Consider the following 27416-nt stretch of genomic DNA (forward strand, 5'->3'; position numbering starts at 1 on the left):
TTTGAGTTTTATCGATATTGGTTCTTAATCTTTTGTTCTTTAATTCGTTCTTTACAGTAATTCTAAGGAGGAAAATCACAGTATGATTCACATTTGAAAAAAATCATAATGATCATACCACATATTCAGAATTATGTGCAATTTCTAATAATTTTATAAACAATTGAGTTGAATCTAACAAAATTATTAAAAGGTAAAATAACAAAAGTACCGAACTCCTAGGAAAATTCAAAACAAAAAGTCCTTTATAGAATGATACAATTGAAAGCTCAAAAACTGTAATGAATCTTAACACTATAAAACACGCAATTATTACACAACAATGAAAACCAAAATGGCATATAGACACTCTATAGATAACGTATACTATATCAATGAAATGAAAATAAAATACTGTTAAGAACTTGTTAGATACAGTATAACAATGGCGTTATCTAATATTTGAACCACAATTGTACATAACTTAGATACTAAATAGTTATAGATATCATTTCTGTGAAAATTAATCCGATGTCAAAATTTATCACCGGTGAACGTATTTACTTTTAAAATTACTAGGAGATACCAGCAAAATCGCAGAAAGACGTCGGGTGTCTGTGTTCAAACATTAAAAGGGAGAGGGGTTCCGACTTCAGGTGCCTTTTTTACACATTAAAAAATGGGAGGAGCATTTCGACACGTTTAACGCCTATTTCATTTTTGAACAGTACTGCACCTGAGTAAAAAGGGTGTTATTCTAATGTTTTTTGAAGACTGAATATATGTCCCTATTTATTGCAACTTTGCTATTTGTGCAGTCAAATTGCATTGACTATATATCCATTTGCCTTGTTAATGGCGTTGACAATGCGTTTCCGTTGATTTTTATTTTTCACGTCAATAACAAATAAGGGGACGCGGAAATTTTACGTCGTCCGCTTTGATTTAACAAAATGATGGGTTTTACCCTAAATATTTCATTTGGAGCAGTTATAGGATGTGCAGTACTAGTATGTAAAGAAAACTATACATTGTCTCGAATTATAAATTTTAAATGTACTCGGTCTAAGACAGGTATGCAAAAAGTCACCTCTGGAAACACTAAAAACAATGTTTGTCTAATTCCGAAAGGACGTTATTTTAATTATTATAAATTAGCAAGAGAACGTTCTAATGAATTGAAAAAAAAAAAAACCACAAATGATTTAAAAGAAAAAAAGTAACCTTTTATAGTTTTATTTTTTCCCCCGTATATAGCCAACGAGAAGATAAACAGGTTATGAGAACTTAGTGTAAACTTAATTAAAATATTGTTCCGTCGTAAAGGATCTTTTGATTTTGTCACTGTTATTCAAAACTAAATTGTAGGGACTTTCCATTTTAAATTTTCCTCCGAGTTCAATATATATATATATGTGATCTTATTATTTCATAACTATTAATAACCGAAGAAAACACACAAGAAACACGATTGATAAAGCAAATCACAATGGTAGTCTTCCTCTAAGATTAAAGCTCATTATGTCAGTTCTTACTGTTATCGAAATTATACGTGAATTTTGAAGGTATATTTGTCTAAATTTGAAGGTAACGATATATAGAAATTGAACGTTCATTCTGAGTGATAATAAAATGGAAACTAACAGACGGATACATTGACAAAACCTGTCATAACAGTTATTACTAGTATTACGTAAAAAAATATTTTGGATATAACGCGTCTTCTGATTGGCTGACGTTGTTTTGTTTATCAGCTCATAGACATAATTTTGTCATCGACGTATTTTCATGTTTACTACGGTTTAAATTGGAATTTAGAATTCATTTATAAGAAATGATAGAATTTTTTTTCTGTCTATTCGAAATGACATTAAAATGTGGTGCACACTTTATTCAGTGTGCACCAGATTTTTGATGTTATTCCTTCATAGACAGAACAAATATTACAGTCATTCCTTAATTATTATAATTACTACATTATCAATCATTGGAATGACATTTTTTCAAATAATTTAAAAATCTATATACACTTTCAATAGATTATACATTGAAAATAACTACCTAAGCATATAAATACTTGTAAGTTCCAAACTATATACTATCTCTATATGGCCCTTCCTAAAAGGGAACTTTTTCAACTTGACCCTCACACTTCGCTGGATATTACGATCAAACTCTTTCTTCCAGTTACAAAGTAAACATTTTTTTACTATACGCAAAAACATCTTCAGATGTTATGTGAACTAGGTTTACTATATCTGTTCGCTTCCTTACTTTCTTCAATATGAAATTTGTAACAAATTAAAACAAAACATCAAGGCAATGTCACAGTGACCAACTTTATCACTGAGCGGTTTTCGACAACATGTAGATCTTCAGCTGCCCTGAAAAATAAAAGTTATGAAATCACATATCTGATTGATTAGATACATCGTTATTTTATATTAATATGGAGGGTTAAATAAATCAGTCAAAATCTAATAAAATTGTTCTGGATTGCGTATTTTAATGTTTTGTAATGGAATGTTCTGGAAAAATATCATTGGGTAGGATTTTGTTAACTCTATGACAATAAGAATATAATGTTTGATTGACAATGATATAACTCTCCATCAGAGATCAAATGACGTAGAAGTAGGCATTCTATCAACAACTTTATGGTAAACATTGAGAATGGAAATGGGGAATTGGGTGAATGTTTTTTTTTAAATTATTTGAATACTACCATCGAACATTTGATTTAAACAATAGCCCGTTTCACACAACAAATATTTATCTATTTATCACTTTTACTTGAGTATGTGATACATTAAATTCGTGTATTGGTGCCATTTTTATACCCCAACATACATATATTTGAAAAAATACATAATCTTTAGTTAATATGTTATATGATTTTTATTTCAAATCTTTAAATGATTGAAAAGAAGTTATAAATATAAAAAAAATGTGTTATGAAGCATTTCTTATTCTAATTACAACTAAAAAAAACAATATGGCTGCGGAAGTATATAGCTGATTTCGGAGCAGTTTAAAAGACACATAACATATCAAGGAATTACATCATATAAGTATAGCTTCTTTGAGTTTTACTGATGGAACAAATATATGGTGAGCTTTGAAGATTCCAAATTTTTTTTGGTGTATTTTAAGTATTATTTTAATGAAATACAAATTATTTTAACTGGCTATGCAGAGAAGACATTACACTATATAAAAAACTATACCCCCCACAAAAAAAGAATGAAAAAGATTATCAACATGTACAGCTATTTCTATTCATCATTTTATAGTGCAAAATGAAACAAATTTTGGACATTTTATTTGGTGTTAAGATTATATGTAGAATCTATATTACTTACAACAGTGATGTACCGTTTTTAACGCATTTTAATTAATTTATAACTCATATAATCTATGACCAAACATTTATATTCTAAAAATGCTAGAATTTGTATTTGGTTTTAAATTGCATTCCTAAACTTGGAGAACGTTACGGTTATTGCTAACTTATTGTTCATGTGACATACCTGAACTGTGACATTAAATACAGCCATGATTGTACTTAGAATATATTCGTACTTTATTTTGCCTTTTAAACATTTTTTTGATTCGAGCATAACTGATGAGTTTTTGTAGACGAAACGCACGTCTGTCGTAAATATAAAATTTTAATCCTGGTATCTATGGTGAGTTTTTTTGGCAATGGTTAGTAAGTCTGTAATAGTATTCCAGTGTCAGTATCGTTTTGTGAATGTTATGTTGTGTATTATAGTACACGAGTAAAACAAACAGTTTTTTTTTATTGAATTATTGGTGCAAATTTAAACCGACACTCAGTCAATACGTGTTATGCATGAAAGTGTTGCAGTGTGAATCTGTCCATTCATGTTTTGACACATTTTTTCTCTCCAAAAATAGTAAAGCAATTCATTTGTCTCTAAAGTCTCTTTTAATAGGTGCAACGGTGAGAGTTCTGAATTCGACTATTAGCATATCTTTCCGTTGCAATGTCATTGTACTTGATAAAAGAAAGTAATATGTATATAGTTATCAAAGGTACCAGGAATATAATTTAATTCGTCAGACGCGCGTTTCATCTACATTAAACTCACCAGTGACGCTCAGATCAAAATAACTATGTAAATTCAGATTTATCCTTGTTTGTTAGATCTATATGAAACTGAGTAATAATTACCTTCTATTCTGAAACGTTGTCTCTCTTGTATGGTTCTTGGCTAAAGTGAAATAATTATCTGAAAAAAAATAATAAATTACAGTCTATCAATCAATGATGTATTCATCATTGTTGATTGTTACTGTTTATCAGTTCCGAATGATACACGCTATTGATATTTGTTAAGATTTGAGAAAAGGAAGCGTTAAATGTCCATCTCACCTCCACATTTTCTCTGATAATCTGATGTTTGTGTGGAAAAATGATTATATCTTCGTCGTTTGAAATATTGTAGATGGTTGTCTAATTGTCAATCATCTAACATCTATTTTATGTTAGAGAAAGCAAGAAGTTGTATTGAGGTCACAGTTGCTTACATTGAGCATCGTAAAGCATGCAACGTAAACAGATTAATGTATTATAAACTATTCAATGTATATGACTGTGACCTCACTATTTATGAACTACTCTATTTATCTACATTTTTTTTGGGATATTTTTTACAATTTTAAAGGTGGTTGACAATAAGATTTTGTGTCTTGTAAAAGCTTCCCATATCCTGTTTTCATGGATTCTAGTTTGTTTATAGTACGTAAGGTGCGTGTGTTTTTCAATCAGGTTATCTTCTATTGTTTTGTTCGCATACATATTATTTGGTTTGTGTCTTTCGTTTAATGGCATCTGTATTTTGAAAGTCTGATTGCACCTATGTATATTGTCTTTGATATTTTCTACCCGTTCGTCAATTTTTCATTAAAATTTGATAAAGAACCATAGATACTTTGGATGCGCAAATAATAAAAATTGTAAATAAATACAAAATCTGTGCTTACAAACTGTATTACCATAAATTACTTATTAAATGTCTGAACATGACTATTGTATAAAATTTTCAAGCTAGTACTAAGTTTTGCTCACCATTTAAACAATCCGATTACAGAGTTGCTGCTTATTAACTTGCAATTCTGCCTTTGAAATAGAAAATTCATTCACATCGTATGGTTTGTATGTTAACAATAATAAATTAGATGAACAATATTTAACTTTCATCTTACAACAAATGTAGACATTATACATATAGAATAAAAAAAAAGATAATTTCATAAATTTAATACATAATACACATTAAAAAATGCGGTATATTTTCCTATTAAACATAAATATACTTAAGTCACTGTTTATATATATGTTATCATTTAAGAATGCAGAGGTTTTTGTACTATTATATGGTTAAAGGGAACTGAGGTGAAATTGAAAAATATGTAAAATTTAGAATTGATACTATAAGTCAGAAGAGCATAAGAAATAAGTTAAGCTAAATATATTATTAGTTTAAAGAGCTCCTTTTCGATATTTTTTTTTCAAATGGTGGGAAAAGGCTGACTCGGACTGTTACCTTATATTTGCATTGGTATTATTCGGGTCTCAAATCGAAATAAATAAATCTTAGTCTGCTTAAATCTTAGTAAATGAACTTGTATGAGCTATAGATGTCTTGTAAACAAGGACAACTGGGTTTTATGAGGTAAATATTTAACCCTGTTGCATAGCAGAAAATGAAATTAGTCCGAATATCTGACAAAAATTTCTAAACTTGACCTAAGTATATCATTAAGTTCTACAGTATCTAGTTGTAAAACTATTTTGTTACGACTCAAAAAAGGTCATCGACCTTTCTGACGAAGACGGCGTTTCATAATTAATTTATTCATCAGTCTTTTAAAAAGTGTACACCAACACTATAATGGACAAATTTTGATTTATGTTTATCTGGACATAAGTTGTTAATTAAATAGAACACTTACACAATAAAGAAATATATTAAATCAAAGCAATTGTAAAGTTGTTTGCAGCGACTAATAAGAACTACCATTTAAGACATAAGGCTTAAGTACGCTAGACGTGTGTTTTATCTTCACATTTTTAAGTGGCGTTTTGATTAAATAAGTGATTACTAAAAGGATGACATTATATCTTTAAAGAAAGATGCAAATATTTCACCACTTCAAATATCAATATCGTTACTCATATTTGTAGTACTTTAAGCTTGTATAAATGATAAAAACACTTAATAATATGAAACATAAATGACAAGGCTATATAAAAGTTCTGACAATACGTCATATTGGTAACACATATCCACAGAAATTGTACACAAACACTCAAACACACATATGAATATATATTTATAAATTTAAAAACAGATGAAGAAGAAAAACAAAACACCCAAAAATATAAAAAAATAATCTAAATGAACTTATCATTTATCTGAAACTTCAATAGCACGACGATATGATTTTGTAAAAAAAATATATCTTTTAGAGAAATGGTATTGATGATCAAACTTTTATGTTTTGTTCAAATCTTTTGAAATAAACATATTGCATACTAATCAAAGTCATGGAAGTTATTATTGTTACAATGCAGAGATGCAATGTCGGATTATTTGAATCAAATTCATTTAATCAAATTCATTTAACATTTTTTTTACAATAAACATTAAAATTTAGAGTGTTTCTGCTGCAAATTAATTCATGTGTTTTGATTTATTGTATAGTTAAATTGCGAGAGAATATAAATTAAAAAGAAAAACGAAAAATTTATGTGAAAAAAAATCAAACTGACTATTTATTTTGTATGAAAAAGGACTATAGTTTGTACAATATTTTTGTACAAATTATAACTTGTACAAAATGATAACTTGTACACAACATATACATCATGGATTATATGATTTGTTTTATATTTTAAATGATAACTTGATAAGCATGTACAACAGAACAGAGCTAGGCAAATTTAAAATAGCAAATGCAAAAATTGAAAAATCTTAATTGGACAGGTTAAACATCTTTTTAATGTCATATTTAACAACATGAAACCTTCCTTCACTATTAAAGCAATTTATCTACACAATATGCTCTCCAATTAACACATAGAGTAATCTTTTTATTTTTAAATACATTAACAAATTTACATAAAATTGGCATTGGTAAACTATCTTGATATAATTTAAAAACTTAAAAGGTATACCGTGGATTCATTATTATGCGTTGGATACCAATTTTCGTGGATGTCGTGGGTACAGGGGAAACACGAATTTAAATGCCTAACGCAATACACATTTTCAAAAGGAATGTATGCAAAATTTGCCATATAAACGAATTTAAATATCCACGAACATTGAAGTTTTCATCACTCCACAAACATTGGTTATAACTTATAAGAAAACAACACAATCATGTGAAATAATTTCAATTATAAATTGATGAACAAGTCAATTAATTGAACTACATGTAGGTGTTATTCACTATATTATTTACAAAAATTAAGAAATTTAGAATAACCAATATTAATTATAGTATCCTATTTATAGCAGTTAATATTATATCATAAGCATCCTGTCTTAAATATATAACAGCTAAAACATTAAGACGGACATTTATAATACATGAAATACAAAGCCACTATTAACAGTGAGACAACTGACATTATGCATTCATATTATTCAAAATACTTCACACACATATATACAAACGCATGGTAATTAACTAAATTCAAATGCTTTAATGATAGAATAAATATAATTATGTGTACAAAATGTGATTCAAACAAATACTTAATAATCATGTATATATACATATATAAATTGCTTAACAATACTATTTAGCATGGAAAGATACAATATTTACAATGCAATTAAAAATGAACGCAATATTTTGCAAGACAAACTAGACCCATCAAATCGAACTCCTTTCATTTATATTCTGTAAATACTAAACACTATAACCCCTTGACTTTATATATTTAAATGTATAAATTTCAAGAGAACATTTTTTGAAAAAAAACGCTGAATAGCAATATAACAAGTCATGTTTTTATCATGTGTAAAAAAGTATCATACATGAGCAACTGAACATCGTATTTTTTACAACTAATCTAATCAAACAAAAAATGAGAGTAATTTGATAGTATTTAATTCAATCTGCCTATACTTCTAAAAAATCTGTGAGACATCCTTCACAATCGGTAATTCTTTTTTTCACAATAGATGTTAAAACTCTAGATGGAGATACCTCAATAAATTGTTTAACATTACTTTCATAAGCAGATACTATCGTTTTTCTCCACTGTACAGGTTCAACTAGTTGTTTTTTAAGTTGTTCTTTTATATCATTAGCATCTTCTGAAAAACTCCCAGTAACATTCATAAGAACAGGTGTGCGAGGTTTTTGAAATTCAACTGAATCTATTAATGGGTCAACAACAACAGTCGCTTTCTTCATGTACATCGAATGGAAAGCTCCTGCAACACGTAATTTCCGAACGTCAATAACATTCATACTTTCTTTATCTTTTGATTTCAAATAATCAACAAAAGAATCTATGTCATCATTTGCCCCGGCAACTGTGTGTTGATTATCCCCTAAATATGTGGATATTTCTAACGATTTAAAATTGATCTTCAAGTAATGTTGAAGCTGATCCATGCGAGGACCGTAAATACTAGCCATGGACGTTGATGATCTATTCGCTTCCTCTTCCATTGATTGTCCTCGTTTCCTTACAATTTCAAGGGCATCTTCAAACTTTAAAACACCGGCGTATACAAGCGCACAAAACTCCCCAACGCTAAGACCAGCTACACAGTTGATATTTGTTAAAATGTGTGGATTTTCTACCTTAATCTGCTCTATTTTAGCCAAACATCCTACAAATAGGGCAACCTGCACGAACGCAGTTGATTTCAGCCTCTCGCTCAATTCTTCATCATTTTGAAGACAAACGTCAAGAATGTTATAACCAAGAATTTTCCCTGCTCTGTTGAAAACATATCTTGCTTCAGCACTATCCTTCATTGAACGACACATTCCGACTTTTTGTGACCCTTGACCTGGAAACATCAGCATTTTGCTTGACTTATTTTCTTTAAAGGAACAGGAATCTGTTTGCAAAACATTATCTTTTCCGCGTTCAGTAACAACATCATTATTGAGACTTTTGCCTAATTTTGGTTTTAGATTACAGAAAATAAAATTGGCTAAAGCAGCTAAACTTGGGTATCCAAACGTATCAGCTATCTCCAATTGGTAGCCTATGCGTTTCCGAACGAGTGTCATCATTTGAACTGCAATTAACGATTCACCACCAAGGGAATTAAAATCATCCTCAGGATTTATATCTTGTACTCCTAACAGTTCAGACCAAATCTGTTTTAATTCGTTTTGCACAATCTGTTCTGTAGACAAATTGGTATCAGTTAAGTCAACGTCAGCGTCATCTTCTAATTCTATTTTATTCTCAAAATCTGTATCAATATTTTCCCACCAACGTGCTCTGCGAGACTCGGATACATTCAATGGTTTGACACAACAAACAAACAAAAATTTTTCTACTTCATTTCGGTCTTCTTCGTCAAATGGACAAGATACAATAGATGCAAATCCAATATCTACAAAATAATGTGCTGTCAGAGCTTACATATCTAGAAGTATTTCATACTCTTTTCATATGCTTTTAAAGAATAAAACATTTATTTTTCGAAACGTACAATTTATTTAGTTATAAACATAATTTTACACCAATATTCCTAGGAATTCTGATGTATAATATATTCTATTGTATATTTCATATATTTCATTTTTAGCCTTTGCGATTTATTTTAAATGGTAAATAACACCCAAATGAGCGTTCTCGTTGTGTATGACGCATTAATTTTAATTGTTGGTATAATGTGGTATTGATGAATAGATTCCCTAAATACTGAGTTCCCAATAGCAAATAAAAAGGAACAACATAATTTGCCTTTCAACAATATCTACTTTTCATCAACAAGAAACGTTTCAACAAGCCTTGAATGTGCATCGATCATTTATTTGACTTTCGATAAAACCTTTTGTAATATGGAGGAAAGAATGAATTTAAAATCTATAACGAGTGTATTCATCAAGCGGTATCTAATTATAAAATACATTTTACACAAGAAAACGAGAGATGAATACAATCGATAACCATTCCACACTTGATATGGAATATTTTAATAGTTTAAGTAGTTTCCATTCAATTCAAACATGGAAGGTAAACATTTTTTCTTCAAATATTCCTATTATTAAAAAAAAAAAAAAAAATATGTACGAGACTGTCGAATGCATTAAAGTCACGATATCGGGCTTATCCACCAAAGCAATTGGCCGTTTCAGAATCTAAAGCATCATGGGTAATTTCATTGTTCGTACCCCAAAGTGAAAATAACGTTACGTCATTGGTTGAATTTCGATTGTTAAGGACGTTTTAAACCAATCAAAACGCTTTGGTGTACGCTTTTGAAAATATTACCCAGGATGCATGAGATTCTGAAACGGCGAATTGTTGGGTTCGTGTTGCTCAGTCTGTAGATATTGTGTTCTGTGTACCATTGTAGGTCTATTTGTCGTTTTTTGCTTTGTTTATAAACCTAACATTGTCCGATAGATTAGACTTATGAATTTGAATTTTCTTTTGGTTTCTTTTGCCTCTTTAAAAAAAATTATAATTGTCTCATTGCTTTTTTACAATTAATCATTAAAATAAAAAACAAATCCATAAACAATAATGAATATGAGCCCCGAACGGACATATAAACACTAAACATGGACATCAATCAACGATGTGTTTGACAATGGGACAACCAGAGTTCAAACGACAAACATTTAAGTTGCTGAACGCTCTTGTAAGACTCTCGTACAAGTTTCTATTTTATATGGATTCAAAAATATAATTTTGTTCAAAATCAAAAATATTGATTTATTGCATCGTTGATTAAATACACACACCAAAGTGTTATATTAGTGACAAAATATTCGTGAATCCTTTGTCAGACCGTGTGAAATAGCTGATCGAGGCTTATATTATTATAATTGTACATCAATTTTTCATATTTTCATAAAATTAAACAAAAAATAATACATACCAGACAGAATGTGTTCCCATTTCTCAGGTTCCATCATAGGCTCAAACGGTCTAAGATCATAGTCTTTGAAAAACCACCATCCATCTAGTACACCCCAGGCTAATGTTGCCCATGTTTCGTTCTTTGCACTTTCAATTATGAACAAGGTACCGTCTTCCCCTAAACATGACTTCAAATTCACAATAGAAGTTTTGATACTGTCAGTTGTGTGAATAACATTATAGGAAATCACAATGTCGAACGTACCGATAACGCCTTGTTCTAGAGCAGATTTTGTTATATCAAATGTACAAAATTTCATAGAGTGCGAATATATTTCAAATGTATTCTTTGCATTTTCAACGAAAGCTTTTCCGAGGTCGGTGAACCAATATTCAATGTTTCCTATGTCTGTAAACTTTGGAAGAAGCTGTCTTGTTACATGTCCCATACCGGCACCTACTTCTAGTATTCTTATTTTCTTCCCTCTTCCAGTTAGTTGGTCAGCGTACGATGCTATCGTCTGCATATATGTATTGTAGTAAACGTCTCCAAGTGGATCGCCAAGTTTATCAAATCGGAACATAAAATTTAAATCGCCTTGGGGATAAATTACTGACAATGGGCTCATGTTTCCCCATAAAACACTACGCAAGTGTTGTGAACAATATAACGGAAATCGAAAACAGTCTGCCCAAACAGGGTATTTTTTCATGGCATGATCAGCTACGTTTGTTGGATCAACATCAAGTATATCACTGCAGTTAAAAAAATATGAATCCAATTTCAATACTGTTTCGTCTTTTCCCGTTGCTCTTACAAATCCGTTGTTTAAAAGCTCCCTTATCATAACAAAAAATAATTTATCGTACTGTTCTAGCATGCCTGTGATTTCGAACGATTCTTTCAGAGATATGCTTCTGTTATTAAGTACATGAGTGGATAGGTTTGTAGTACGTAGAAGTTTTATAATAACAGATGAACAAAATCTGCCTTGAAGGTATGCTAGGTCGTCTGTGGCCATTAATGGTAAAGACCTTATAATTTCCTTGCTTTCTGATACCTTTCTGTCCAACAGATCATACAGGTTTTCGATTTGTACAAGTCTGGTTTTTCGATCCAGCCAATGTCGATTTTCTTCAAACAAAGCCAATGTTACACCAAATGCTGGGCACACATTATTAATCTCTTCTTCAAAAATATCGGAAATGTCAATCTGATTGTCATGTATAAAGGATCTAAAGTAGTTTATCTCCGAATTTACTATGCATGTGCCAGGAAATGAAACGTGCATGTCGCTGCGGATTTTACAAATCTGTATAAAATCTTCCGCTTTCGATGTCGATTGTACAATAGACAATAAGCGTATTACTTGTGGTGGTGTTTTTACATCAATTGCTAAACGAAATTGACCGTGACCAACATTCGCCATACACATTTGGTGAAACCTCTTGGCAACTACTAAACACATACCTTCGAGGGAATTCAGAGATGCCTTTTGCATTGTTTCTTTGATAAGGCAATCATACAGCCAGGCTTGTTTTTGTATATGATGGAAGGACTTGCCTCGGAAAAACAGCGGGAAGCTTTGCTGTTTTCTCACTTTTTTAATACTTTTTGCATCATGGTTTGAAATTATTGCATGGCAGTTCGTCCCAGTTAAGCCAAATGCGCTAATACCAGCAACTTGTTTTCCCGAACTGTTACATTCCCAATCTTGAATTTCGGTTACAACAGACAAAGCGGATTCTCTCAGTTCTGGATTCGGAATTCTAAAATTTGCAGATGGTGGTATCTTATTGAACATAAATGTTGCCAACACCTTCACTAGTCCAAGTAACCCAGCTGTCGTGTCTAAATGTCCAAACATACTCTTTGATGTACCAATAGCTACGTTCTCTTTAAATATTGATGATAAAGCTGATATTTCTACTTTATCCCCTAGCTTTGTGCCTGTGCCATGTGTTTCAATATAACCAATATCTGCGGCTTTTATACCGGCAGCCAGGAGTGCTTTATGTATGACATCAGTCTGTGAGGTCGAAGACGGAGCTGTGATTCCGTTCCCGTGTCCAACACTGTTTGATGCAACACTGTTAACAATACCATATATATGTTTGCCTTGCTTTATTGCTGAACTTAATCTTTCCACATATAAACATAAAACACCTTCACCAACGACAGTTCCGTTTGCATTTTCATCAAAAGGTCGACAGGTAAAATCTGGTGAAAGAATTCCTGCATTTCCAAAGACGCCGGTTCTTCCTGGATAAATCACAAGATTAGCACCTCCTACTAACGCCCCGTCACATTCGTTCTTTTTAATAGCTTGACATGCATGTTTTAATGCCATTAATGAAGATGAACAAGCTGTATCGACAAGCATACTTGGTCCTTTTAAATTCCACTGGTACACAATACGTGTAGCAACCATTCCTGGTAAAAGACCTGATACGCAGATTGCTTCATCTGGATAATTAAGCTGTGAATATCCAATATCAATAGTACTGAGAAAAACACCAATATTAGCCCCATTTACATTACTGATGTTTTCTCCTTCGAGTAAGGCCTCTGTTGCTACTTGCAGTAACAGTCTTTGTTCTGGAGACATGAACTTTGCTTCACCAGGAGGAATATGGAAAAAATCGTTATCGAATTGATCTATTCGATCTAAAAAGGACCCTCGATATGTATCTGTGGTTGGAATAGATTTAGAACAGTCTTTAAAATCTGAAATCCTTTCTTGCGGAAATTGTTGCACTAGGTCTTCTCCATTCTTAAGTTCCTCCCATAACTGCGGTAAAGACATAATGCCACCAGGTAGACGGAGTCCCAATCCAGTTATTACTATATCTTCAGAATCTGTTGAACAATCATCATTTGCTACTTTGTTTTCTGATTCCAATATTTGTTTGCCTTCAATTTGGTTAGCCAAAGTCAAGATAGATGGATACGAAAATAAATCAGCAATTCCTATTTTGAATTTTGTCTCCTTTTTAATAAGAGAACAAAATCGAACTAATGTTAAAGAATGACCTCCATTCTCCATGAATGTCAGATTAACATCTATAACATTTATATCTGTTATATCCATTGCTCTTGCGAATAAGGCTTTCAAAACATTAGCAGTGTCCGAATCTTTTCCATCATGTTCACATGTTATTCTCTTACATTTTAAGGCATTCATGTCTGATAAAGATGGCAGACTTTTCCTGTCAATTTTGCCATGTTTTGTAATTGGAAGTTTTTTCAAAAAGTGAACTAAATCAGGAACCATGTAGTAAGGTAACTCACTGGAAAGTATTTGCTTTATCTTATTAACGTTCATATCTACTGAATGATTTGGATACATCTCAACAAATGCACATAGGTACTGAGTGTTACTTGATTTGTTATCAATTAAAACGGAAACACATGCTTCTTTGATGTCTTTTATTTTGAGAATAATTCGTTTTTCAATTTCTAAAGTGCTTATGCGAAATCCTCTCAACTTCACCACGTCGTCTGACCTACCATATAGCTCTAGATTCCCAGACGGTAACCAGCAACAAATATCTCCGGTTTTCAATGCATATTTCTCTTTTCCAATTTCAACAATTTCAGTATCACCAGACGCAAGGACGTTTCCGCTAATATAGAGTTCCCCAATAGTTCCTATAGGAGATGGAAGTAAAGTGTTTGTATTTAGGACATGAAGTGATACTCCTGGTAATGGCTTTCCAATCGGAACTGTGCCACTCCTTGTACAATGTACATTATCACTGTCAAAATATGTAGAATCAATAGTAGCTTCCGTCATTCCATAACTATTAATAACACGCTGATCCGGTCTCAAGATTCCTTTTATATTTTCAAATATGTGACTGTGTGTAGCATCCGACCCCAGAACTAAAATTTTTAAACTTTCGAAATCGGAAGCATTACTGTCTTCTATCAAATGTGATGCAAAATGCGGTGTCACTTCTATGAAAGTTATATTATGGTATTTTATCTGATGTTGAATGTAAGAAACGTCCAATCGTCGTTCGTCTGGACAAAGAACAAGTTTGCCAGGCATGCAAATCAATGAACGCACGAGATCTCCAACAAACACGTCAAATGACACTGGTGCCCATTGAAAAACATTTACCTCATATTTATCCATATTATACACAGTCTTCCAAGCATGGGAAACAACATTGAGGTTGCAATGGGAAATTTTGCACATCTTTGGTACACCTGTAGATCCAGACGTTTGAATGGCATATGCTACAATGTCTGATTTTCTTGATGCTTCCTGACTCCAGAGGAAGCGGTTGTATGTATTTTCAATAAGAGTTTCAACATTCATAACTGGACAGGTGAAGGACGCTTCTATCACTGTTTTATAATCTTCATCGGTACAGTGATAAATAATTGCTGCTGGTGTAATTCGCGAACTTATATCTTTTAAAACTTTCTGGTTTGATATAGAAACTGGAAGAAAGTGTCCACCGGATTTCCAAACGCCCAATATCATTGCAACAGAATATATGTCCTTCTTTGTAAACAATAACACAGGATTTGACTCCAAAATGTCCGCATTTATTTCTGTACAAATACCCTCTGCGATTTGTGATGCCATCTTATTTAGATTTTGATATGAGATAACGTCCTCATCGCAAACGACAGCTGTATTATCTGGATGTTTTTCTGTGTTCATTTCAAACTGTATATGCATTTTCTTATCCGTAAACACTTGACTGTCGTTCGGAATTTCGTTTACAGAGAACATCTGCAGCAATTGTATCTCTGATGACGATAAAATGTCCATGACTTTTAGTTGTTGATCCAATGGTGTATCCCTGGAACAAAGTTCAGTCAAACTGTTACTTATTCGCTCAACTATAGTGCTGTCTAACACATCTTCTGCCCATTCAAACAAAACTGATGTCTGTTTGTTCCTTTCGTCAACAATTATATCTATACTTAACGACATCTTTGCATGTTTAGAGTATACCCTAATCTCGTCTTTCTCAGTGTTGGTTCTGCTGTAATTGAACATTAGAGAACAGAATGAACTAATGCTTTTCTTGTGAGTTGTCAATAACATTTGTGCTAATTTATCTAATGGGTATGCACGAGACTTTTGTGCTAACAGTAAGACTTCTTCAACATGTGCAATATATTGTCGCCATGTTAATGATGGGTTAAAATTTACCCGACAGAGCAAAGTATTGACAAACAATCCATCCGTTGATTGGTGCAAGTCGTCTCGTAGTGTAACAGGCACCACAAACGTCATATCATCAACACCAAGATATCGTTGTAGTACAATTGATGTGCAGGCGAAATAGTATACGAATTCGGTGGTTCCCAAATCTTTAGTAATTTTTGAAATGCGAGTTTTACTGCTATTTGTTATATAACTGTGTAAATGTTTTGCTTTGTATGGAATAGTTTCGTTCCAGATTGATTCTGACATTGGCAATAGTGACAAATTTACTTCTGGTGGTAGCGTTTCAAACTGATCTTTCCAAAATGACTCATCAGATAAGCATTCCCTACTTTTCAAATATTGCTCCTCCGCGGAAACATATGTCGAATACGATAATGATTTCGAACATTTGTCGGCGTCTTCACCATTCAGTATTTTTTTCAAATCATGTTTTAGACATCGTAAAGTTATCTCATCAGAAACAATATGATGTACATGCAAAACTAAACAATCTGAGGTTTGTGTTTGCAAGTATCGACACCTGATTAAAGAAGAAGATATGACTTCCATTTTTGGTATTGTATCTGAAATGTATTTTGCAATGTCATTATTCTGTTTTACAGTTTCATAGATGACTTTATGTTCACGTTTGGAATCAATACAACTTGTGTATTCTCTGTTGTTTTTGACCAATCGAATTTCTGTTTTTAACTCTGGGTGTAGTGATAAGATGTTCTTAAACACGTCGTCGATATTGATGCCTTTTCTTGTTTTCATCGCAATTGTTTCCACATAAGCCGTAGAATTGGGAGAATATTCCTGCATAATGAGCATCCTTTTCTGTGCAGTAGACAAATAACAGCTTTCTGTATTTTGTACTTGAATGTCGTGCAATTTTGGTGCATTTAAAACTATATTTACAAATTGTTTGTATATTGGATGTTTTAGTATATCAATGATACTAATTTCAGTATTACCTTCTCGTCTTAACTTTGATACTAAAAATACAGCTAAAAACGATGTTCCACCAGCTTGCAGAAAATCGTCACTTTCGGCTGGGGGTTGATGTGTGCATAAGACTTCCATCCAACTTTTTTAACAAGTTCTTGGAGATCTTCCGTGTTTTTCTGAAGGACTGGGGAAAACGCTGCACATATGTTTGATGTTTCAAATGGTATAATGGGAAACAAGTTGTGTTGTAAAGTATGTTCCTGTTGTAAACGTGTCCAAGTATTGGATATCCACTTCTGAACATCGGTAAGCGTACTTCCTTGAAGTGAAGATATATTTCTATGATGTTCTTTGTTTTCAGGAGTATGGTTATTTCTAAAAGAATCATTATTTATATCATCTGTAATGACCATAACGTGAAGGTTCTCACAATAACCGTCAAAATCAGGTTGATTAAGAGTTATCTTTATTCTTTTAACCTCTTCTGAGACGTTTTCAATACCAAAACCTGAGAGAAAATTCAAAATAGGTATATTTCGACCTGTGCTTTGCAATGCCATCGTAACTGCATTCTTCTTGTTAGTTTGTTTTCCCAGTTCATCAATTATCCTGTGCTCAACAAAGCGCCCTAGAGCTCTGCAACTAACAACCCACTGTTTAACAATAGCATCATAGTCTGAAATTTTGTCGATAATGCAAATGCTTATTGCGCCGTATGATCCAAAATTATCGGTCAGCGAAATCACCCAGATTTGTGTTTCATGACATTTGTCGTCTAAAGATATATGTATGTTGTTCAACTTAAACTGATTAGTCCGGAAAAGTAACTCATTACATCTGGAATAAAGTCCTGCATTTTGTAATAAATCTTTCTTGGTTGTTTTCATTATACACAGTTTCATTTTCCAAGAGAGAAGTAGCTCGGTCATCATCTCACTGCTTGATTTCGACTTTATGTCTACTTTTGAAATAGCGTGTTGTCTCTTAAATTCTTGTGTGTACATATCTGTTCTATCTGCTGTATCGATGGTATTGTCATGACCGTCCAAAAACCAGAAATTTTGTAGGTAAGCAGCAACAAGCTTTTCGTCATTTGGGAACTTAAGTGTCAGTACTTCCGGACAAGACAATATCATTTCCTCGCATTCAAGACTGTTGTCATCTATGAAAATAAAGGAGTCAAGTCCAAGATTCAACAAGGTGGCAAGATGCCTAATATTTTGTACTTTTGAATCCCAATTTGCTTGAATTGATACAAAATCGTTCAGTCTTAGAGACCAATCCGACTCCAAGTTTTGAAAAGCACGTTCGATGTCCTTGTGATAATTTTTACTAATAACAGCCAAAACCATTCCATATTTCTTTTGTTCAAGTAAGAACTGCTGTAAACACAAATTTCTTGTGTTTGATTGAACCCTTTCCTGGGCACACTCACCATGCCATAATGTATAATCTGCATCAACAACAATAACCTTATGTTTTCGTTTGAAGATAAGGCTATGAATAGCTCTAGCAATAAGTAATGCAAAGTGTCTATATCCTTCCTGAGTGAATGGCATACCATATCTTATATCTGATTCGCTGTCATAAAATATGGTTGTAAATTCCTCTGGCAGAATGATCTCTTTGATACCCTGTGACAACTGGTATGAATGTTTGCTTTTATTAAAAACGTTGTCTGTGTTTACTACAATAATTTTGTGAACAGCTTTTAAATCATTGCATAGGAGGCTAAATTGATCCCGCTCAATCTCATTTTGATGACGTGGGATAACCACTAATATTGTTGATGGAGCATTTTTGTGTCTTAAAAGCGACTGCATGAAGTTCTCTTGTTGATGAATAATCAACTCATCAAGACGTAAATTGCAATATTTCAAAGCTTCTAAAATCAAATGTTTGCAGCTTGGATCTATATTGATTGCTGATATTATTTCCACTTTACCACTTTGAACAGTTCTGTCATTAATGTATGGTTTTCTTACCTGAACACATGTTTCCTGTGATTCAGTAATTATGGCATCATTCATTGTCTTTAATTCGTCCTGCATATGTTGCATAAGGCTATCAACAAGAGATGAGCTTAATGCAGATGAATCGAAAAGGAATCCAACGGTCAAATATCCTCCGTGCATCCATGATATAATTTCTAAATCAAATTCCATAACTTCATCTAGTTGCCGGTGAAATCGTCCATCAAGCAGATGTGTTTTCATTACCTCAAGCCAAGGAATGTGCTCGAACTTGTACTTTCCTCCATCAAAAACTTGCTTTGTTGAAGCATCCAGTGACCCTTGGTACACAAACATTATGTTTGGATACGATAAAGATATATGTCCTCTTGACTTCAGCATGTCAAATCCTATCCCTCTGTTTGGAATATTATTCATATAATCCGAAATATTTCTCATTTGCGTATGAATTTGTTCCTTTAATGGTGTGTCTAAAACTATGGGATATTTGCTTGTGCACCAACCGACAGTGTCTGTAGAATCAACATCTTTAAGATTTCTTCCATGACTTTCCATACAAAGCGATGATCTATTGTTTCCATGCAATTTACACATACTCCGTCCAATTGCTGTTAACAAAATGTTTTGTTCGGAGCATCCACTTGAAATTGCCAAAGATCTGACATCTTTTGATTCAACCATGAACTCTATCCATTTTGCTGTTAAAAAGTTGTTTGACTTGTTGTTCGGTTTAAGCTGACCAGTTTTCTGACATTTTACTCCAATTTCTTTCCAATACAACACCTCTGATTCTGCAATTTCTATACTTTGATTATGAAAGGTAGTGCAAAACTTTTCAAATGGTAAAACACATCTTTTTAGAGCTGGTGGGTTAGTTGGGTTATTACTTAGACGATTAAAGGCGTCTGCTAAATCTTCTAAAACTTGCTGCCATGACACTATATCTATTGCAATGTGATGTATTACCACAAGACAAAAGTGTTCTGTTTTTCCTGATGGCTTTGCTATGTCAATTATGCCTGCATTTAACAGAATACCATCCGCTAGAGAATGACTTTTCTCTAATCTTTCAGAAAGTTCAATGAAGGTAGGTTCATTCCACATACTGGTATTATTTTGGTTCATTTCAATCTTTTCGATTCTCGGTTGATCTTCTCCCAGTGGAAGAATTTCCTGTAAGGTAACATTATTGTTTGTGTAGAATCTAGATCGTAGTGATCCATGTTTCATCATGATGCATCGTAGAGCTAACCGTAAAATGTTAATGCTTATTGGATTATCAAATCGCAATAAGGCTGGCATTGAAAACAAATCATGGTTCATACGATATCCCGATATATAGCTATGCACTATAGGTGTAGGCTTGAAAATCCTATGGTCTTCACAATAACTTTCCGTTTCTTGTGAAAAGGAAAGATTAATTGGAAGTACACTTTGCCAAATTTCTTTCATCTGTTTTTCTATCTCAGATTCATGGGGGTTAGTTTCACAGATATCATGTCTCTCGATGGTTGACTGTAGCTCATCAATACAGAGCCTCTGAATTAAAGGAGTATTTATTTTCCCGTTCGCATTCAGAGGGGCTTTGCTAACTTGGATAAAGACATTTGGAATAGCATGAATTGGAAGACAACTCCTCAGTGATGATTTAGCTTTACTAACCCATGATCGATGAGATTCATGCGTAAGTTGCTTATACAAAATTGCTGCTCCAAGGTAATGTTGACGTTTGTATAAAAATGAACATACCCATACTTTGTTAACAAGAGGCTCATTTTCTATGGAGTGTTGCACTTCTAATAAATCGACCCTGAATCCCTTGATTTTTAATGTCCTGTTGCTTTCCCGACCGAAGTACGCCAAATCTCCAGACATTGGAAGACATTCAACAATGTCGTCTGTTAGTAACATTACTTCCCCGGGTCTTCCGAAATCAGCCGAAACGAAAGATTCTTTAACCTGTGTTTGTTTGAGTATACCAATGCCGGTAAAGTCTATACAAAGACATTTACCTCCGATAGCGAGTGTACCGCTGCCTCCTATTGGCACTTGAAGGTTATCTTTTCTCACAACAACAGCAATCACATTTTGTATTGGTTTTCCTATTGTTACAAAATTCGACTGGTTAACTGGAATATCAGAGCTTTTGAAACATTTAAAAATGCATCCAACTGTTGCTTCTGTTGGTCCATATTCATTCCACACCTTAAATTCTTTACCACTCATGTTACATTTTAAATCTGAAAGAAGTTTCGGAGAAACTTCTTCACCTCCTAAAATGAAATCTGATATGCTGATTGATTGTCTAGCAGTAGCCAAAATGGTCTCTAACTGTAGAGGCGAAAATTTTGCAATTGTGAGATCATTTGACAAAGCAATTGCTTCGTACGAGTCATGAAAGTTCGGAAAAATTTTGATTTTACTTCCATTCAGCAATGGTGGGAAAATGCTTGTTACAGTGAAATCGAATGTTAGTGGCGAAAAGAAAGGAATCGTAGATTCGGTCGTAAAGTTGTATGTTTTTGCTGCCCAAAGAACGTAATTTAGTAAAGCTTCATGACTAATGATGACTCCTTTTGGTGTTCCAGTTGTTCCGGAAGTAAATAAAATGTACGCCTGATCAGAAAATGTTATCCCATCTATCCATTCGTCTTCAAATGCGTTTGGATTCTGAGAACGAATATTTCCTGCAGCATATGTGTTGACGTCATTCTTCTTGTTATGATGGTTACAAACATTTGTAAAAATTGCGTCAAATCGAAAATCGGTAAGTTCGTTTGATATGGTGTATATTTTTCTAGAAAATGTCACACTTTGTATCTTTTCAGAATTGTTGCAAATATTGCTCAAAAAGTCTTTCGAAAGGAAAAGCTCGTCGTTCCATTCGGTCTTTACTCTTAAATTCGGGTTTTTTTCCTTGAACAATTTTGTAGATGTTATCAAATTGGTTTGCAGATCTAAATCCATGATATCTCCGATAAAAATAACACCATTATCACTGAGTAGATTTTCGCATGCCGCAAATACTTTCTTGAAATAGTTATGACCAGGAAAACAATGCACGACACTATTTATGATAATAACATCGAAATTTTGATCTACCAGCTTGTGAACATCATGAGCTGAGACACAAATAGCTTGAAAATTACAATCATCTTTGTATTGTTTTGAAAGTTTGTTGACCATAATTTGTGAGATGTCAGTCGCTAAATAGAATCCTACAAGTGGCCTCACCTTTTTTGTCGTTATTCCTGATGCACAACCAATTTCCAATACTCTCGCATCTTTGAAGAGATAATCTTGCAGTTTCATGCGAACATTTTCTGCATACTCGTTCATCTCATTTTCGGTCATGTATTCCCCAGTATAAGAACTTTTCCAACCTCCTCCTTCAATATCATTTTTCGCTTCATCGGCTACAGAGTTCCATAGTTCCTTTTCCATCAAAGGTGAATCAAGGTTTTCATCAAGTCCCGCAAAGTTGTCGGCATCTAAGCATACTATGGTCTTAACTGCATGACATGCCCATTGCAAATGGTTTGCAATTGATAAATGTGAACGACCAAAGAGGATTATTTTACATTCTGCCTCAGTACAAACTTGCTGATTTTTGTTTTTGCCATTGTTCTTGTCCAATGGAACATAGGTTAATCCACTGATCATACAACTAATCATTGCCAAAATTGCATAATAGCTGTTATCTATCAAAAGTCCTACACGAGAACGCTGTGGAATGTCACAATGTTTTCTGATGAGTACTGTCAATTGTTTTGCATGTGTTAATAAAGAACCATACTTGTACCTAATCTCATTTTCAAAACATGCTACATCATCTTCGTTTTTGTTAAAGCTAGTGAATAACTTTTTTGATAGCGTTTGATTTTCTAGATTAACGGTTTCACCACAAAGAATTGACTTCGAACTGTAAGTTAGATCTATGGGCGAATCTGATGATATAACAGTCGCTAATTCCTGTAGCATGTTGGTAGATGGTTTACTAACACTTTCAAGTAAGCGACAAAAACTATTTGCAATGTTCTGTGCGTATACATCAGAAAACACATCGCTATAATATTCTAATGTAAATCGCATACCACTTCTTTCCTGAAGAAAGTCGAACTGCATATCCCATTTTGAAGTATCATTATGCAAAAGTCTTCTCTCTGTGTGAAGTCCTTCAGGCGGCGAGACGTGTTCGGATTTGTTTTCTGTATTGTGGTAACAGACATTAATGCTGAATATTGGTGTCTCACTTGTGTCCCGCGGTAAGTTTAATTGGCTCACAAGATAGTCAAAGGGTGCATCTATGTGATCGTATGCTTGCATGAATGTATTGGAAACTATTTGGACTATCTCCTCGAAAGACTGGTGACCTTCAAGCTGAACTCGAAGGACTAATGTGTTAATGAAACAACCGATAACGTTTCCTAGTTTTGAATTGTTTCGACCAGCAACAGGTGTTCCAATGATAAGATCGGATTCTCCACTATAAATTTTCAGTAATACAAAAACACATGACAGAAGGGTTGAAAATAAAGTGTGATTTCTCTGGACTAACTGAACATTTTTAACAACGGTATTATCAATAAAAGTTGTAATTCTTTTTCCTTTGTTTGTGAACATGTTGGGTCTTACTTTATCTCCTGGAAATGTGGTGCGTGGTAGTTCTCCTGCAAGCTTCTGTTTCCAGTATGACATATCTTTAGATGATTTCGGTAGACTGGTACTTTGTTGTTCCTCGTAAGCCCATTCGGCATACAACGGTTTCTGTATTGAGGTATCGTAGTCATCACCTTCGCACATCTTTTTGTATGTGGACCATAATTCATTGTAGAAAATAAAATGTGACCAACCATCAAAAATAATATGATGTATTACCATTGTGAAGTAATAGGAATTATTTGGCAAATGATAAAGTTTGCATCTAAAAAGAGGCCCTTTTGTCAGATCGAAGGGAGTTTTATAATCTTGTTTGTATAAATCCATGACCTCAATATCTGGATCCTGTACCCGAGTGTCTAACTTAATTTCTTGTATTGGAAAAGCCATATCTCTTTTTATAATCTGAACAGTACCATCACCCCTGTCTTCAAAAATGGTCGAAAATGCACAATGGCGGGCTAAAACTACATTAACAGCTTTCACAAAGGCTATTGAATGAAATTCACCACTGAGTTTTATACAGTTTGTTGCATTATAGAGACATTGATCTGCAGTGATTTGTTGCATTACCCAAAGTCGCCTCTGGGCAAATGAAATCGGATAACATAGATCATTGTTCTCTTGGCATTCGTTGGAATGAGAAGAATGATGTAGTGAACTTAAGTTATGGCAGTTATCACTGATCCTTTTAATCCATGTTTTGTCTAGATTTCTCTGTACTAAGTTTATTAGGCCATTATAAGAAGGATCTTCATGGAAATCAGTCATCAATATTTTACAACCAAATTTCTCTTGCAGCTGCATAGATACTTGCGCAAACATAAGAGAGTCCATTCCAAAAGAATATAAGTTATCTGATACAGTATCCCAGTTAACATTCACGTTCAAAGCTTTGTTTAAAGCACTTTGTAGGAAGGTTTCTGCAGATTGTAAACTGCTGTCATCTTGTGGTTCAAGATTTTTACTGGATTCTTTCGATACTTTTTTGACGTTCAGCGCTTGGTCTTCAAGTGTCAACAGTTCACTATTGATAGGACACTTTAAATCTGGCCAGAATCTTGTGCGATCAAAACAATAAGTTGGTAGGTCTGGAATTTTCTTGAATCTACCTGGTTGCGTGTACAGTATTGTCCAGTCCACACTACAACCTTTCAGAAAACTATTTATAACTTGCTTGTTAGCATTATTCAATTCTTCAAAACAAGCATTATCCTTCAAATCCTCATTCAAAATTGAAAATGTCAGATCTTTGGCGTGCAAATCATTAGTCTCTACTTTCAGCATTGCATCAAGTCCAGTTAAAGAGTTTTCCATTTCTTGCCATTCTGTTCCCCATGCAACCGCTCTTACTAACATTTTTTTTTGTGCTCGTCCAGTATTGATAGTGTAACATGCATTCATTAAATTCTCTGTACTTTTGTTTGAATTTGTCAAAAAATACTTTTTCATCTTTTCAACAAACAAAGAGAGGGATTGTTTTGTTTTTGCTGCCATTGCAAACAGCATGACTTCTTTATCCGTGACGGGGTTTTCGTTGTCTAAAGTTTGTGGAACATGATGGTATTCTTTAACAACTGCATGAATGTTCGTTCCTAGGAGTCCAAACGCGCTAACACTGGCAAATCGTGCAGACAGATCGGGTTTTGGTAACCAATCAAGTTTATTTGTATTGACATATACAGGTGACTTCGACCAGTTAATATGAGGATTCGGTTCTGAATAATTGATAGCTGCTGGAATCCTGTATTTTTGCATGCATATAATTGTTTTAATCAGGGAAACTATACCAGCTGCTCCATCTGCCAAATGTCCTATATTTGCTTTAACTGAACCTATAGGTATTTTCTTACATTCCACTGAAGGATCCTGTTGATGTTTAGTGAATGCCTTTGTAATGCCAGATATCTCGATCGGATCACCTAATTCTGTCCCGGTTCCATGTGCTTCGAAATAATCTATTTGATACGGGTTGATGTTTGCTAATGCATACGCTCTTTCAAGCATTTCAGATTGTGCCACTGGATGTGGTGCTGTAATACCGTTAGAATGACCATCCTGATTTGCAGTAGTTGCCTCTAAGATTGCCTCTATATAATCCCCATCTTGTATTGCCTTGCTTAAGGGTTTTAACAGAATAACCCCACACCCTTCCCCTTTAGCGATGCCTTTTGCAGAAGCATCAAAAGCTCTACACTTAACATGTTGCCCGGTGATACCAAGCTGATTCCATATATCAGTTTTGACACTAACAGGAAGTAGATCAAGAGTGATTCCTCCAGCAATGGCCATGTCACAATCGCCTGATAGAAGTGCTTGGCATGCTAAATGTACTGCTAAAAGAGACGATGAACATCCAGTGGCTACCATCATGGCAGGCCCATGTAGATCAAAGGTATATGACACTCTTGATGAAATGAAAGGAGAATGATTTCCGTGTGAAATACTGGGATGGTTTTCTGTAAGTATAAATTTATATTTGTTCACAGTGTTTCCAACATAGACGCCCGTGTTCGAGCCTTTTATTTTTGATGCGTACCCTGCATTTTCTATCAATTCCCAGACAGTTTCGAGAAATATTCTTTGCTCTGGCTCGATGAATAGCGCCTCTCTGGAATTAACTTGAAACATATCTGAATCAAACTTGTCCACTGATTCAAAGAACGATCCAGTAAAAAAAGGATTTTCTGTATCAAGTAACTGGTCCCCATACGCTGACAGTACATGTTTAATGTCGTTGGCTCGGGATGCTGGGAAATCTTTAACAGTATCAACACCATCATTCATCAATTGCCAGAATTCCTCGCAATTGGCGGCATGTGGTAGCCGCACTGTTTTTGCAATTACAGCAACTGGAAATGTGCTGCTTGCCATTTCGTCTATTACATCTGAAAAGGTACAGTTGTTCATTTGCATTTGCGGATGGTGTCAACAGTTTGATATTCACTAAATACAAAGAAGTGATCAAGCCTTGAATATCAGTTTTTAGTATTTAGTTTTGTCATGTACTATCACTAGTAACCAGCATTAAGTTTGAACAATTAAAAAGATATTAAAGGTTGCACTTTGTAAATACAGCTGTTTCTCAAACCAAGCCTCTTTTAGGGAGATGTATTATATTCATAGATAGTTTGATTTGTTGACATACTGGTTCCCAGATATTATCTCTATGTTCCATCTAATAAAGACATAACTTGGGACCGTTACCAGTATAAAAACATGCTATTGCGGTGAAAAATGAATTCTGAAGTAGGCAAAAAGTTAAGGCAGGGGTAGTACACAATTTTAGTATAAGTTTGAACTCTATAACAAGTTCGGTGTATATAAATGTTGACAATAAATCGCTTAGCCCTATGATTTGACCTTTGAATAAAATAGTAGTGCATATCAAAATTATATTCTAAGATATAATTTTTCACGAAACTTCATGATAAAAAAGTCAAAGTTTGTCTTTATTTACAGAAATGCAACCTATATTGGATTAAAAAAGAGAACACACAGAATATCTCAAAATATGGTTTATCACAGAGATTTTAAAGAAATTAACTCAAACATGAAGTTTCATAAATATTTCAT

The 27416-nt window shown here is 33.5% G+C and overlaps 2 protein-coding genes across 2 annotated transcripts; both read right to left on the reverse strand.

Moving 5' to 3' along the window:
* Positions 1-17249, reverse strand: LOC143080229 (polyketide synthase PksJ-like). Its single transcript, XM_076255958.1, has 4 exons — positions 11103-17249; positions 5075-9605; positions 4178-4235; positions 1-2363 (listed from the first exon to the last, which is right to left on the reverse strand). The coding sequence occupies exons 1-2, from the start codon at positions 17089-17091 to the stop codon at positions 8143-8145; spliced, it is 7452 nt and encodes a 2483-aa protein (XP_076112073.1). The 5' UTR covers positions 17092-17249; the 3' UTR covers positions 1-2363; positions 4178-4235; positions 5075-8142.
* LOC143080228 (uncharacterized) lies at positions 15997-26792 on the reverse strand. Its single transcript, XM_076255957.1, has one exon. The coding sequence runs from the start codon at positions 26754-26756 to the stop codon at positions 17268-17270; it is 9489 nt and encodes a 3162-aa protein (XP_076112072.1). The 5' UTR covers positions 26757-26792; the 3' UTR covers positions 15997-17267.
* Between the last annotated feature and the right edge of the window lie 624 nt (positions 26793-27416).

Source organism: Mytilus galloprovincialis, chromosome 6 (assembly GCF_965363235.1).
Source record: "Mytilus galloprovincialis chromosome 6, xbMytGall1.hap1.1, whole genome shotgun sequence".
Classification (NCBI taxonomy): Eukaryota; Metazoa; Mollusca; class Bivalvia; order Mytilida; family Mytilidae; genus Mytilus; species Mytilus galloprovincialis.